At 54.8% G+C, this 12,883-nt stretch overlaps 3 protein-coding genes across 3 annotated transcripts in view; 2 read left to right on the top strand and 1 right to left on the bottom strand.

Moving 5' to 3' along the window:
• MONBRDRAFT_34747 (uncharacterized protein) overlaps positions 1-7,288 on the top strand; it is a gene marked incomplete at its 5' end in the record, with an annotated part of 9,616 nt that extends 2,328 nt beyond the window's left edge. Inside the window, 23 exons of the mRNA XM_001750814.1 lie at positions 282-376; positions 542-605; positions 697-761; positions 847-903; positions 995-1,117; positions 1,226-1,358; positions 1,497-1,675; positions 1,806-1,886; positions 1,973-2,121; positions 2,213-2,468; positions 2,567-2,834; positions 2,941-3,029; positions 3,131-4,206; positions 4,313-4,355; positions 4,472-4,582; positions 4,706-4,770; positions 4,854-5,091; positions 5,169-5,229; positions 6,176-6,269; positions 6,537-6,576; positions 6,752-6,808; positions 6,901-6,988; positions 7,087-7,288. Coding sequence (XP_001750866.1) covers positions 282-376; positions 542-605; positions 697-761; positions 847-903; positions 995-1,117; positions 1,226-1,358; positions 1,497-1,675; positions 1,806-1,886; positions 1,973-2,121; positions 2,213-2,468; positions 2,567-2,834; positions 2,941-3,029; positions 3,131-4,206; positions 4,313-4,355; positions 4,472-4,582; positions 4,706-4,770; positions 4,854-5,091; positions 5,169-5,229; positions 6,176-6,269; positions 6,537-6,576; positions 6,752-6,808; positions 6,901-6,988; positions 7,087-7,166 — 3,512 coding nt within the window. The 3' untranslated portion in view covers positions 7,167-7,288. The remainder of the gene's footprint in view (positions 1-281; positions 377-541; positions 606-696; positions 762-846; positions 904-994; positions 1,118-1,225; positions 1,359-1,496; positions 1,676-1,805; positions 1,887-1,972; positions 2,122-2,212; positions 2,469-2,566; positions 2,835-2,940; positions 3,030-3,130; positions 4,207-4,312; positions 4,356-4,471; positions 4,583-4,705; positions 4,771-4,853; positions 5,092-5,168; positions 5,230-6,175; positions 6,270-6,536; positions 6,577-6,751; positions 6,809-6,900; positions 6,989-7,086) is intronic.
• Positions 7,289-7,743: 455 nt separating this feature from the next.
• MONBRDRAFT_30365 (uncharacterized protein) lies at positions 7,744-11,563 on the bottom strand (the record flags this gene model as incomplete). Its single annotated transcript, XM_001750827.1, has 7 exons — positions 7,744-8,648; positions 8,760-8,868; positions 9,022-9,768; positions 9,886-10,311; positions 10,435-10,626; positions 10,763-10,897; positions 11,051-11,563. 7 exons carry the CDS (start codon positions 11,561-11,563, stop codon positions 7,744-7,746), a joined length of 3,027 nt encoding a protein of 1,008 aa, XP_001750879.1.
• A 366-nt stretch (positions 11,564-11,929) lies between these two features.
• On the top strand, positions 11,930-12,860 carry MONBRDRAFT_30366 (uncharacterized protein; the record flags this gene model as incomplete). Its single annotated transcript, XM_001750815.1, has 2 exons — positions 11,930-12,160; positions 12,690-12,860. 2 exons carry the CDS (start codon positions 11,930-11,932, stop codon positions 12,858-12,860), a joined length of 402 nt encoding a protein of 133 aa, XP_001750867.1.
• Positions 12,861-12,883: the final 23 nt, after the last annotated feature.

Here is a 12,883-nt window from a genome sequence, read left to right on the forward strand (position 1 = left end):
TGATAAACACGCCAGCCAACCCCTCTCCTCCATGTTCGACCTCCCCCGCTTTCACCCCCCATGCACGCACGCACGCACGCACGCACGCACCTTTTTTTTTTTTTTTTTCTTGACTTTTTTTTTTTTGTTTTTTGTTTTTTTTTCCAATTTAAACTCATGCACGCCCGCCGGCAGACCGAATCATGTTATTGACACGCTCGAGCTACCCGACGCACACGATTACGGCTTTAAACTTTTGTGCAACTGCCTCGCAATGCTCCAAACCAACGGCGGCTTTGCAGACCCTACCCGCCGACCTGAGCTGCTCAAGCATCATTTTTACAACTTGACTTTCGTCGACCTCTTTGCCGTCGTTTACGCCGGCTTTATCTTGGAGGTACATGCCTCCCCACAACAAGCGACCAAAGGGAAACATGGCCATATTAGACGAGCCTACATCGCGAACACACACACACACACACCCCTCCTCTGCCTTTTCCTCCAATCACAACGCCTCACCATTGGCTGGCTCCGTATGTTGCGGGGCCCATTGCTTTATCAGGTGCAAGAAGTCATGTCGATTGGTTCGGATGCCTTCCGCGACCGAGTAGCGGCGCTGACCGTTGGTGCGCCATGTGCTCATGCCCGTGTCGTTATGCCCTGTCCCTCGGCCGTGCCCCAGACCTTGACTCTCTCACCCAATTGGCTTACTCGCAGACGAACTCCAGAAGCAGCTTGAAAAGCCAAAGCAAGACACTTGTGCCGCCGATGACGGCTTTGAGGTATGCGCTTCTCAACCCTTGCCAAAGCTCCCCTCTGCTCGCTCAACTCAACACAAACACACAATCGCCGTCATGTTTTTCTCAGGTCTTGAACGTGCCAGCTCCCGAAGAGGCCCCAAAAAACCGCGCTCCTACAACCAAGGTACCAGCCCAGCCCCATGCTTCCCATAAACAACTCAAGACGTCTGCCTGAATACAATCTCCCTGACCATGGGTTTGAATCGTCTGGTCAGTCATGTCACAGTTGCCACGAGCAACTCGAGATTATTGGCGGCCACCACACGTGCCGCTCCTGCAACGCATCCCTCTGCCAGGGTTGCACACGATACATTCAGCTTGACCGGGCTTTTGCCGAGGTAAGAGCGAGTCAACCATCACGCACACGCTCAACCAGCGCCGGTTCTCCCAACATAACGCCTTACAACCCTCATACCCGACGCCGTGTGCTCTTGTTTTCCCCGCAGCAATTGGAAAACGATGTCGGTATTCCCTTTTTCACGCGATATTTCACCTATGCCCGCCGTGCCATTTTTGAGAAGACCACTCGCGTCAAAAAAACGCCCATTTGTGACCGCTGCAAGTCCATCCTTGATCAAGGTGGGTCACTTTTCATCTTTTTGTTAGGGGCAGGGGGGGGCCGTGTTTCCTGCTTTGTTTCTTGCTTTTTGTGAACGTGTGGCGACAGGCCACTGGGCTAGGCCAACTCACTGCGTTTGGGCTCGGCCGATCTGGTAGGTCCACGAGCAGAGGAGCAGGTTCTCGAGGCAGCCACCACGTTTCGGTTGGCGCTTTTGCCGCTTGAAGACCTCATTTTTCTCCAGGAAGTAGACAGTACCTGGCGTCAAGCTGCAGAGCAGTGCATCCAACAGCTGCTGACCGTGAACTATCGCCTCCTTTCTGCCCACGGCCCCGAGGTTGGTTTGAGCTGGCCGAAACCCATCCAGCCCCACCAAACCCATCGTTGCGTTCCCGCCCTGCCCTGCCCCCTCCTCCCTCGCCAAATATTTTTAAAAAAACTGACATCGCGCCCATATGCTGCTTTAGGATTTCTCGTGCGAAGAGCGCCAGCTTCTGATGAGAAATCGCTTTTATTTGCGTGGACACCCGGAATGGATGGCAACATTGGTATGACCATGTTGTATCACTTTTGGTTCCATTCAACATTGTCCTCATTGTGCCTTACTGCTTTAAATCTTCGCACCCCTCCCCAGCTTCGCGCATTCGCCAATTGCACGGCCCGACAGGAAAAGACGCTCCTCGATCTCATCAATATGACGCCAGAGGAGGCAATGACACAGATCACCGGCCATTTCGGCCAGTCTCCTTCCAATGTGACGTGTGACCATTTGGGCTGCCAAGAGTATGTCACGTGCTCGGTTCCTGCTTTCTGTGCAAATTATTGACTCACCGGGCTCGCAATCTCTCACTTGCACATACCACGCATCTCTCAGGCGCTGTCATGACCTTATGTCAGATTACGGCCAATTACTGCCCCCAACAATGGCCTTGACGCTTTTAAGTCCACTTGTGGGAATGACCAGCCCAACTTTTCGCCATTATTGTCTCGAGTCACTCAAGTCGTTCTGGAATGCTGAAATGGGCCGCCATATCCTTACCCAGCTCGAGGCTATTCTCATGGTGCGCGGGAATGCAGACGAATTTCCTCCCATCTGGGCATTGCTTTTGGATTGGGCAGAAGAGCTGGAGGTTTGTGCACATACCCCATCCGTGTGGGCGGTGTTATGGATTTGATATCACAGTCACTTGTCATACCTCATCACCGCGCTGTTCACCGGGCATGGCAGTCCTTTCGAACCGATCTCTATTGGCTGCTGCAGTGCATGCTGGGTGAGCCAAGAAACACATCACGAGCCTTGCGCATGCTGTTGGACCTTTGCGGTAAAATGAGCTGCGTGTATAGTCCCAACTATGGCCATCTGTCAACTGAGAATATGACTCGGCCTTTGACATGGGCGGCCAATGTCCGGGAAGTCACTCGTGCTGGACTTGTCTATGGAGCCGGTGCTGCTGGCTCGGGCAGCATCGCGCGAATGCGACAGAAAATCAATGAACGTGCGTGCGCGTTGAAGCATAACAGGGAATGGCTCGGATTCCCTACTTGGTCTTCGTGCTTTCGTCAAAGAACTGACTCTCGCACATGCTTCACCTTTCTGCTTAGAGCTGCAAGATGGGCTGTACACGGTTCCGATACCGCTCCCCTATGATCCCAACCAGCTACTCGGCGCCATCCACGCCGATGATATTCTGGTACGGGCTCTTGCTCTCGCCATGCCCGGCACCGCCCGTCGTGACAAAGCTCATCCGGTTGTACCCCCTTTGCCCTTCCAATTTGTTGTGTGCCACGACAGTGCCCTGGGGGGGTCAAGGGCATGGTTCGCTTCAAATTTGATGTCGAGCCGAACCACGTGGTGCTGTCCACGCCCTCCTCGCGTTGCACCACTGCCACTACCCGCAGCCCAGCCTCGCGGCCTTGGCTGGATGACAGGCCCATCCCCGTCTTTTCACTTGCGGATGCTTCGCCCGGCATGAGAGGTGCTGCAGTTCATCGACCAGTAGCGACCAGCCGACTTGATCTGGAGGACGAGGAGGATCCGACATCCATGGTCCATAGCTTCATTGCGCGCTCCGCCAACGAGTTGCAAAAGACGTTAGAGGACGTCAACGCGAAGCAACAGATCCGCCAAGACCGCTTAAAGGCTGAAATGACCGCGTCCTTGCTCGAAGCCATCGAGGATGGTGGTTCTGATTCCGGCAGTGACTTTGAGGACTGCAACTTGGAGGACTTGGTGGAAAACACCGTGTCTACGACACCAGTCGCTTGTCCCCGAGGCTCGCGAGATGCAACCCCAACTGGTGAAGCTGAGTGTAACAACGCGCCCACTCCTTCGAAATCAAGCCCTGCACCGACAACGCCCCATCTGATTGAGGGCAAGGACGGTACTGCAAGCGAGGTACCCGCGAGCAACCTGCGGGCCGTGTCAGAACCCGAACACAGGCCGGGCAGTTCGCTTCCAAGCCATCCCCAACCCCCAGTGACGCCGCCTGTGCCCTTGTTGCTCGAGAGGAGCGCGGTCTCTTATAGCAGCCCGGCCAGCTTGGAATCTCGCTCTTGGCGGGACCGTGCCGACTCCCGCACCTCGCAGGGGTCCCTCTTTTCCCGTGCCGACTCTGACGTTCGCCTCAACGAGGATCGATCGACTTGCTTCCTGGCTTACAAGCCAGACGATGTCCGAATCGATGATACGGTCATGCGTACCATTCGGCTCGTTGTGGAGCTGCTGCGAACCGACAAACGATTTGATGTCAAGGACTTTGATGACGACGACATTGTTACTTATGGTGTGACACCCACCTCGAGTGAGGATGGTTTTGTCGAGTGGATTGACAATGCCAAGACTTTGGGATCACTCATGGCTGAAGACCAGTATGTCTTGTCCGCGATGGGACATGCCCATTTTTGACAGCAAGCCACTGACCTTGCGCTCATCTCCTAACTTCTGGTGTCGCGGTGTGTTGTGTGTGTCGTCTAGGGGATATGCCTTTCATACTTTTCGACATCACGACCCGAACACTGTGAGTCGTCATTCTGGCCAATGGCCCAACGCCTCGGCTTGTGCAATGGCACATCGTGTGCGCGCCGTGCTTGGGAACCGACCAAGCGCTGACAGACTGGTCTTTCGTGACTCTAGGCCGTGGGGCTGCTGAAACGCCGCCTGTGGAACAGCTTGGCCGTGTACGCTGCGTTGACCTACATTCTGGGTCTCGGAGATCGACACGGCGATAACATTCTCATGACTCGGGTATGCTGTTGGCGCTGCAGATGCTGGTAGCACATTTGTCATGCAACGCTCACATCTGCTATCTACGTCGTGTGCTCTATCCTGGGCCATGTCCCCGCATTGGATGGAAACTGAATGATGTAGACTGGCAAGGTGTTCCATGTCGATTTTGGCTATGTGTTGGGAGCGGATCCCAAGCCTTGGCTGCGGTACGTTTGTCTAGTCTGAGCACGAATTTTTGCCCATTTTATTCTTTTGTTCTGGGCGCGGCTCACGTTTGCTGCAAGTACAGCCTGTCAGTGGCGGTGACAAAGAAGCTGCTGTGTGCCACGGGTGGGGCGGAAGTTCAGCAGGAATTTCTGGAATTGGCGGGCGACGTGTATGTGGCCATTCGGCGACATCGCCACGTCATCATGGCTCAAATGCTCGCCCTCACTCTAAAGCAGCCCACCATCAACTCGCTACCTACGGCGACGTTGATTGACCGCCACTTTGCAGAGCGACTTATGCCCTATGCCTCTGAAACCGAGGTGTGTGTATAACGGAAATGGCACTTTTCACAGGGGTGCTTCTTGCGTTTGACAAATTTGCTCCTGGGTGCTGGCAGGCTCGCGACAAATATCTCCAAATTTTTCGGAATGAGACGGAAAGCGCATCTGCCCAGCTCCGTGAGTGGACTGTCATAGCATACTCGGCTGTTTTACGCCACCCGCACTTTGCTGTTCCTCATCCGGCTGCTCTCCTCACGAATGATGTTTTTGACGATAACTCCTTTCCATCACATCATTTGGCACAGTCGAGGTCACGCGGGGCTTTGGTCAAAGCTGTCGCTCGTTTTTTCACACGGCCATGCGCAACGCTGCCGCCTATGTGGAAACGCTTGGAAAAGCACCGTCGGCAAACTGACATGCGCGCTGGCTCTTCCGAGTCGTTGGACACGGGCACAAGCTCCCTCCTGTCCCGCGCTCAATACTTGAAGGTTTTTGGTGTTGCCTTCTTGCCATGGAAACGTAGCTCGTCGGACAAATGTTTCCCAAAGTGCTGTGCGCCTTCTTTGCGTGGATCACCGCCCCTCCCGCTGGCCATTGATTGTTGAGTGTTGATTGATTATTGATCGGTTGTCGTTGTCCTTGTTCCCGTCGTTGTTGTTGTTGTTAACTAGTGACGGATGCACATCAACTTATACATGTGCCATCTTGTCTTCATTTGCCCCCTCGCTGGTCTCGAGCCAATCTGTGTCTCCCGTCCCTGTTGCTTTCGCGTGTAACCCGTTTTTCTTTTCTTCCTTCAACGCCTTGAAATTTGGTGTTGGTAATCGACTGCGTCGCCTCTCTCTCTCTCCCTCGCTCCCTCTCTCTCTCTCCCTCTCCCTCTCTCCAGCCGAGCCCCTGAGGCCTCCGCTTGAAAGACTTCCGTTCTTCTCAACCGCCTCGCCGTCGTTGTGAGTAGCGAGAGCGACTTGGTGCCTGCGCTCGACACCAGTGACCGGGTTAAGCTATGAAATGACGATGTGTTCAAAACAGATGTTTGAAACAGCATTTGGTACCAACACCTGTTGAGAACGATCCACTATCACGATGGCGGCGACCATGTTGATGAACCGCGCGATGGCAGCCGCAATGGCTGCGCGTACGACGCCTGCCCTGGCCGCCCGCTTTGGGGCTCTGGCTCAGACGCCTGCTCGTGTTGCCGTGCCGGCTTTTGTTCGGTAGGTGCATTCCCTGCTTTTGGTTCACGAACACGAGAAGGGCGGGGGGGAAGAGAGATGTGAGGGCCAGCGAGCGAGTGGCTCAAGGGCAGCGGCCAGCGCTTGGCCTCGGTCCGGAGTCCTGCGGTGTTGACGCCTCTAAAAAAAATTGGCACCTCTTTTCCTTTGCTGCCTCTGCTGTGCTGCTGTTCTCATGCCTTCCGTGGGAGGAAACCAAACACTCACTGCTTGTCTCTCTTCTCTCTTCTCCTTCCCCTCACTTGTTAGTGCGTACGGCGGTGGTGCTGCTGTTCCAACCCAGAAGGAGGTGAGACTTGCGATGCTGAAAGCTGAAAGACTCTTGGCATTGAACGCTCTTTTCTTTCGTGTTTGTCTGTGTGCTCCAAGAACATCATCCCGGTGACACGGGTTCGGGCACGGTCTGGCCCAATGCCAGAAGACAGTTGTCTCACTGGTCTCGCTCCGTGCGCATCATCCTGCAGCTCGAGGAGCGTTTCCAATCAATCTTCAGGCTATACGACAAGATTGACGAGAGCAAGGTATGGCGGATGGGCAGCGCAGCGCGCTCGAGCAAATTTCTGCCTGGTGCTGAAACTCAGCTCGCTTTTTGTTGCATTGCTCCCCCATGTAGCTCACGGCCCAGGCACACTTTGTCAATGACTTGGGCTTGGACAGCCTGGACGTTGTCGAGGTTATCTCTGTCTTTGAGGAAGATCTTTGTGCGTGGGCTTGACTCGCATTCCACTTGCTCTGTCACGTTACTCGCGTCCGATGTGCTGACCTGACCTGACCTGATGACCCATGCTTATTCCTCTAGCCTACGATCTGCCCGACACCGAGGCCCTCAACATCTTCTCGATTGAGGATGCCGCCAAGGCCTTCCTCAAGCACATGTAAAGCCCTTCACTTGGCCACTGACTATTCGTCTTGTAGTGGGTCTCTTTCCCCGCTCTGGCCCTTGAGCTGGGGCGGCGTTCCGTGTGGTGTTGCCTCCCCTATTCCTGATCGAGGAGCAGGCTGTTTGCGTCTTCCGTCTTTTTTTTTCTTTCTCTACCTGGATACATTTCCTTTCCGTGGCTTAGCCACTACCTTGGCTGTTCTTGTTGCCTTGCAATTTTACTGCCAATGGTTGAACGCACCATATTGCTCTATTGCTCGAGGCTCGCGCGCACAATGAACGCACTGGTAAGGATCTCAGCACAAGGAACCCCTCACTTAAGCCCCTCACCCCTAAAGAAGGCACGTAAAAAGGAACAATACTATCGACGAGCAGTTAATTTGCAATGAGATTCAAATTCTCGATTGGGATAGGGATGATCAATCTCTAGTTTGCTGAGGTGGTCAGTCATGCTGGCTTGAGCCCGGCTCAAAACCAGAGGTGAGAAGGAGGCGTGCCCACATTGTGTTTGGCTTTGAAGCCAATTTAGTCAACAAGGCTACACACAAACACACATACACTAAGCGTGCGACTCGCTCACGAGTCACTTCGCCGACCATGGTCCTCACGGCGCAATGTACGCAGATCCAGGAGCCAGCGTGGGGAACTCGTTACTTGAGTCAAAGCATCAGCATCGTCCTCGGCACACCAACGTTCAATGTCATCGCCCCAAAGCGCCTGGTTGACATCACCGCGCGTTAGTTGGCGACGAGCCATGTAATGCATGTCGTACGTGTCGGCAAACGACACAAACGGGGCATGCCGTGCCACGCTGTTGCGCAGCTGTCGAAGCTTTCGCCAGTCTTTATCAGTGCGGGCCACGGCGCGGATCGCCACGTCGTGTGGCAGCACGAGGTGATGCACAAGCTCCGACTCGCCATCCACGCCCTCGGCGTGCACGGCTTGCGGATTGCGGTTTTCACTGCCGGCGTGCTCCGATGATACGCTGCCATCCTCGGCATCCCCGGCCATGTAGGCTTGGTGCAGGCGATACACCGTTGGCAAGACGCGGCGCCGGAAGAGGACGGGTGCTTCAAGGCTACTCGTCACCACCAAGACATCAGCCAGTGCCACAGGTAAAACTAGAAACTCCTGATCTTTGATCTTATGTACGTAGCCAGCGCGGAAGCGGGCAGCCACGAGGCCGTGCTCAAAGGGCTTCTGGTCGTTGGCCGAGCGGGTGACATCGAGTAGGAAGTGCTGAAACAGCAAAGACTCGTTGCGCGCGGTGAGTGCTTCGCAAGGGAAATGCACGCGCACGGTTGCTTGGCCCGAAAGGGCGCCCTTGTCCAGCAACTCTTGAAATCCTCCGGCATTACCACCGTTGCCTTCGCCATCGTCGTCTGCCTCACGACTCTTGCAAGGGTCCTGGCAAAACTCTTCCAATGCCGACGCATGCTTGTCATCAAAGGATGCAATGAGTGGATGCAGCTTAAGGAAAGCTGTGTGGGCACGTGCACCAAGTCAGTACTGTGGTGAGAACCCTCTCTGAAATCGGCAAGGAAGCGGCACTGAATGGCAGCCGAAAGACAAGAGCCTGCGTGCGCACAAACCGTCGAGAAGGTAGGCGGTGATGATGTTGCTGACAATGTTTACGATAAAGAGCATGTAGACCACAAAGAAAACTCGAGCCGCACGCGAGGTGGCTGCAACATGTCCTTGCTGTCAAGGGGCAAGGCAAAAGAGAGCGGAGCACATACGGGCACACGTGCAGCAAAACGAGAGAGATGAGCGAGCGCAGTGTGCTGACATCGCGACGAAAGGAAAGCCAAAAAATGAACAGATATATGTGGAGTCGGTCAGCGGGGAACACACCATGATGAACTGCCAGTTATTGACAATCATGAGCGCAAAGAGGGTATAGTATGAGTAGAGAATGTTATCAAAGCTCATGAGCTGGTAAAAGCCGGGGACATCGGCGCCCATGTCATAGGCACTCCCACACTCGGCACCACACTCGGAGGTGGTATTGGAAAAGGCCAGCATGCCGATGATGGCGTAAGAGTAGAAGATCAGCAGGAGGGCAATGACGTAGTGGCCCAAGCGACCCACAAGAAAGACCATGGTCTGCAGCACCTGCCGCATGGACTTGCGCAGGCGGAAGAGTCGGAAAAGGCGCAGCGCACGGTAGATGGTGGCGTGGGTACCCAAGCTGTCGGGTTGAACCCATTGTTGGATAAAGCCGGACAGAGAGACGATAACGATGAGAAAGTCAAAGCAATTCCAGGTCGAGCGAAAATAAGCACGGGGGCCCCAGTGGAGGATCTTGCACGCTGCTTCGACCACGTAGATGGCAAAGAAAATGTAGGTCGGCGTGGAGGCGCGATTACTGTCGTTGTTCAGGGAGGCGGTCACCACGACGTAGAGCATGTTGGCAACGATGGTCAGCTGGATCATAAACTCAAACAGGGCCGTATCCACAAAGGCCAGGTTGATGGAAAACGTGCGTCGGCTGCGGTATTCTTGGAGAATGGTGCTCCATTCGGTGCGTGGCATGTCCGTCTTGCTAGCGAGTGTTGCGCGTGGATCTAGCTGCCAGCGCAGCGTCAATGCCGTATACAACTGAGGGCGGTGGGGGAGGAAGACAGGCAGTCCAAAAAAAAGGTATGAGCTGAGGGGCGCAATGCATAAAGTGCCAGGTCAAAATTGAGCTCGGTCAAAGCAGGGTGCTTTTCTGACCTGGTAAAAGGCGTTGAGAGAGATGCCGGGCTTGTCGGACGCGGCCATGCCAACCTCGCTTTGGCTTATCTGGCTGAGGTATTCAAAGTGCAAATTGATGGTCTTGGGTTTGTCGGCGAGGCCAGGTTGCAGCTGGGCCATAAATTCACTGAAGGTGTCAGCCGAGATGCGCTCAGTCTCATAGTCGTCCATCAACGGCTGATCACGGTCGGCGGCCTCTGGTGTCAAATGCGGAGCGGTGGGGGCAGTGGCGCCACCATTGGCTTGGGCACGAAGGCGTTGCACATGGACCAGCATGGCAAAGGCTCGCCGCAGGCCACGACGTTCGTGCACAAGCATCCTCTGAAATTTGTCCTTTTCAATATCCGAGAAGGTATTGTAAACGACGGCCAAGAAAAGGCTGAGTATAAAGTAGACGCCGAAAAACTGGAAGGCGTGATGCGGGGGGGGAACGGCGGGTGCAACACAGGAATGAGTGGATGGTGAGAGATGCATGTAGCATGGTGCGTGAGGTGCTGGCTCTGGGTTGCATGCGTGTTGAAGGCGTACCATGTACAGGACGAAGAAGATGCCGGCACTGCGGTCGTTGTGAAAGGCGAACAGGCTGACATCGGGGTAATTGGCGGTGGTAATGGCGACAAAGAGGCTGACGAAGGACTCATCAAAGCTGGAAAAGTAAGGATCGCCGTTTGACTTTTGATTGTGAAAGAGCTTGGTGGGCGAAAAGTACTGGTAAGATATCTGTCGGGGGCATTGAGTCGTGAGGCGTCGCACGCGTGTGTGAGTGCCAGCGTAAAGCTGACGGACACTGCCGCCATATTTCGCGCTCCATAGCTCCTGCCCAGCTTTGAAGCATCGAGGAGGTGGCAAGACGTACCACGGCGCAGACGAGGATGTAAACGAGGAGGAGCATAAACATGTCGACGACACCGACTGAGGTGTTGAAAATGCGCAAGACGACGCGACGGATGCTGGCGGCATAATAGGCGTCCACCAAAAATAAGGGCCGCACCTAAGAGCGCCACATCGAGTGGTGTGCGCGTTTACCAGAAGATGAGGGGTTGCCGCGCGTGTAGCAAGATCGTGGGACACGGGAAAGGATGGGCAATCGAGATTGGGCCCCGGAGCACGGGTGGGCTTGTCGAGACGGTGAAAGGGGGCGTACCATGCGAAAGGGACGAATGTGGTCGGTACTAAAGCTGGTAAAGATGTCAGTAAAGATGGCTACCAAGCCAACGAGGCGGAGTTGATTGCCGCGGTGGCTGAGCCAGCGGCGAAAGCCGCCCGAGGCTTGAGCACGGTGATAAGCGTCCCAGACAAAAAAGAGCATGAGGACGAGTTCAACGGCGATGGGGACGCCGTTGGGAATGTCGGTAAAGACGGCCGGCTTTTCGATGAGGGCGAGGAGCAGGAGTAGCGTGGCGGCAATCAGCTCAAACCACTTGAACAGGTTGTACCGAGACATGTGGATGAGGGCAAAGGAGCGCTGGTGAGCAACGCTGACGGGATGGTGTTGGTATTTGAGATAGTATCGGCCTTCCAAGAGGAGGATGACGGCGTGGTCGCGGTAGGCGTCGGCGGCTGCCAAGGGATTGGTGCGTTCAAGTTGGGCAAGGCGTTGCTGCTCGAGATCCACGGCGTGGCGCTGATCGCCGAAAAACTCGCTGAGTGTGTCCATGCCAGGCAGCATACCCGAAGCTTGCCCATCGGCGCTGTCCGCGGGAGCGCCTAGGTTGGAACCATCCCCAGTTGGCGGAAGGAGCGGGGCCTGGTCCTGGTGTGGCTCTGCCACGCTCTCATCAGCAGCTAGCGGCAGAGCTTCGGCCAAATGGGCGCCATCCTCATCCGTTTCAGACGTGGCCAGCAGTCCCTCGGTTGACATGATGCCCGTGCAGTTTGAGCGCACACGTGAGACGTTGAAACGTTGGGTGCGGGGTCTCCTAAGCTGAAGAGCGCAGAGCGGGATGAGGAAAAGGAGAAGAAAAAGAAGAAGGGGGGCCGGGGCTATCAATCAGTCCAAGGTCATTCCCCGATCAACATACCCATGGGCATCAGCGGCAACCACATCAGCAGCAGCAGCAGCGGTAGCAGTAGCAGTAGCAGTAGCAGCGGTAGCGGTAGCAGTAGCAGTAGCAGCCAGGTGAAGCGACAGGGCTATAGAATGTGCGTCCGCAGCTCTGCCACTGAAAAAAAGGGATCAACCCCCCGTGAGCCAACGAACGCAGCAAGCAAGCACGCTTCTCCGCCCCCCACACACACACGCACACACACACATGTATAAACGGAAGGCTGAGGCGGTTCATCAAGCCATGAAGCCAGTGGTACGTACCAACCAACGGCTGCGCGCGCACACGGCCCCGTCGAGACGATGAAGAGGACGACGACGTGAGCTGCCGTAAAATACGAGAGAGCGAGAGAGAGAGAGATGTGGTGTGCGTTCTCATGCAGAGACACTATCAATCTGACAGTTTTGGCCAACGGAAAGTATAACGTATATCCAGAGATGGGGTGGTGGCGTGGACGTTTGGCCAGAGAGGTGTGCGTGGTTGTTGTTTTTTCTGTTGATGATTTGCTGGGCCAACTCACCGTCTTTTTGTCAGACAAAATGAGACGAAGGGAAGAGGGAGAGGGAGAGGGTAAAAGTGAGATATGTTTAGAGATATGAACAGGCAGGGGATGTGAGTACACGGGAAAACAAAGGCAAGAACAGGGAGAGAGAGGCGAAAAAGGATGTATCCAGAGAGACAAACATTTCACCAATTCAACCCTCTCTCTTCTCTCTCTCTCTCTCTCTCTCCCTCTAGATCACCAGCAAATCTCTCCCTCTCTCTAAATCTCTCTCTCTCTCTAAATCTCTCTCTCTCTCTCTCTCTCTCACCTCTCTCGATCCCGAGCATAATATCTCTCCCTCTTCTCTCTCTCTCTCTCTCTCTCTCTCTCTCTCTCTCTCTAAAACTCTCTCTCTCTCTCTCTAAAACTCTCTCTCTCTCTCTCTTCT

The sequence above is a fragment of the Monosiga brevicollis genome, genomic scaffold (genome assembly GCF_000002865.3).
Source record: "Monosiga brevicollis MX1 MONBRscaffold_49 genomic scaffold, whole genome shotgun sequence".
Classification (NCBI taxonomy): Eukaryota; class Choanoflagellata; order Craspedida; family Salpingoecidae; genus Monosiga; species Monosiga brevicollis.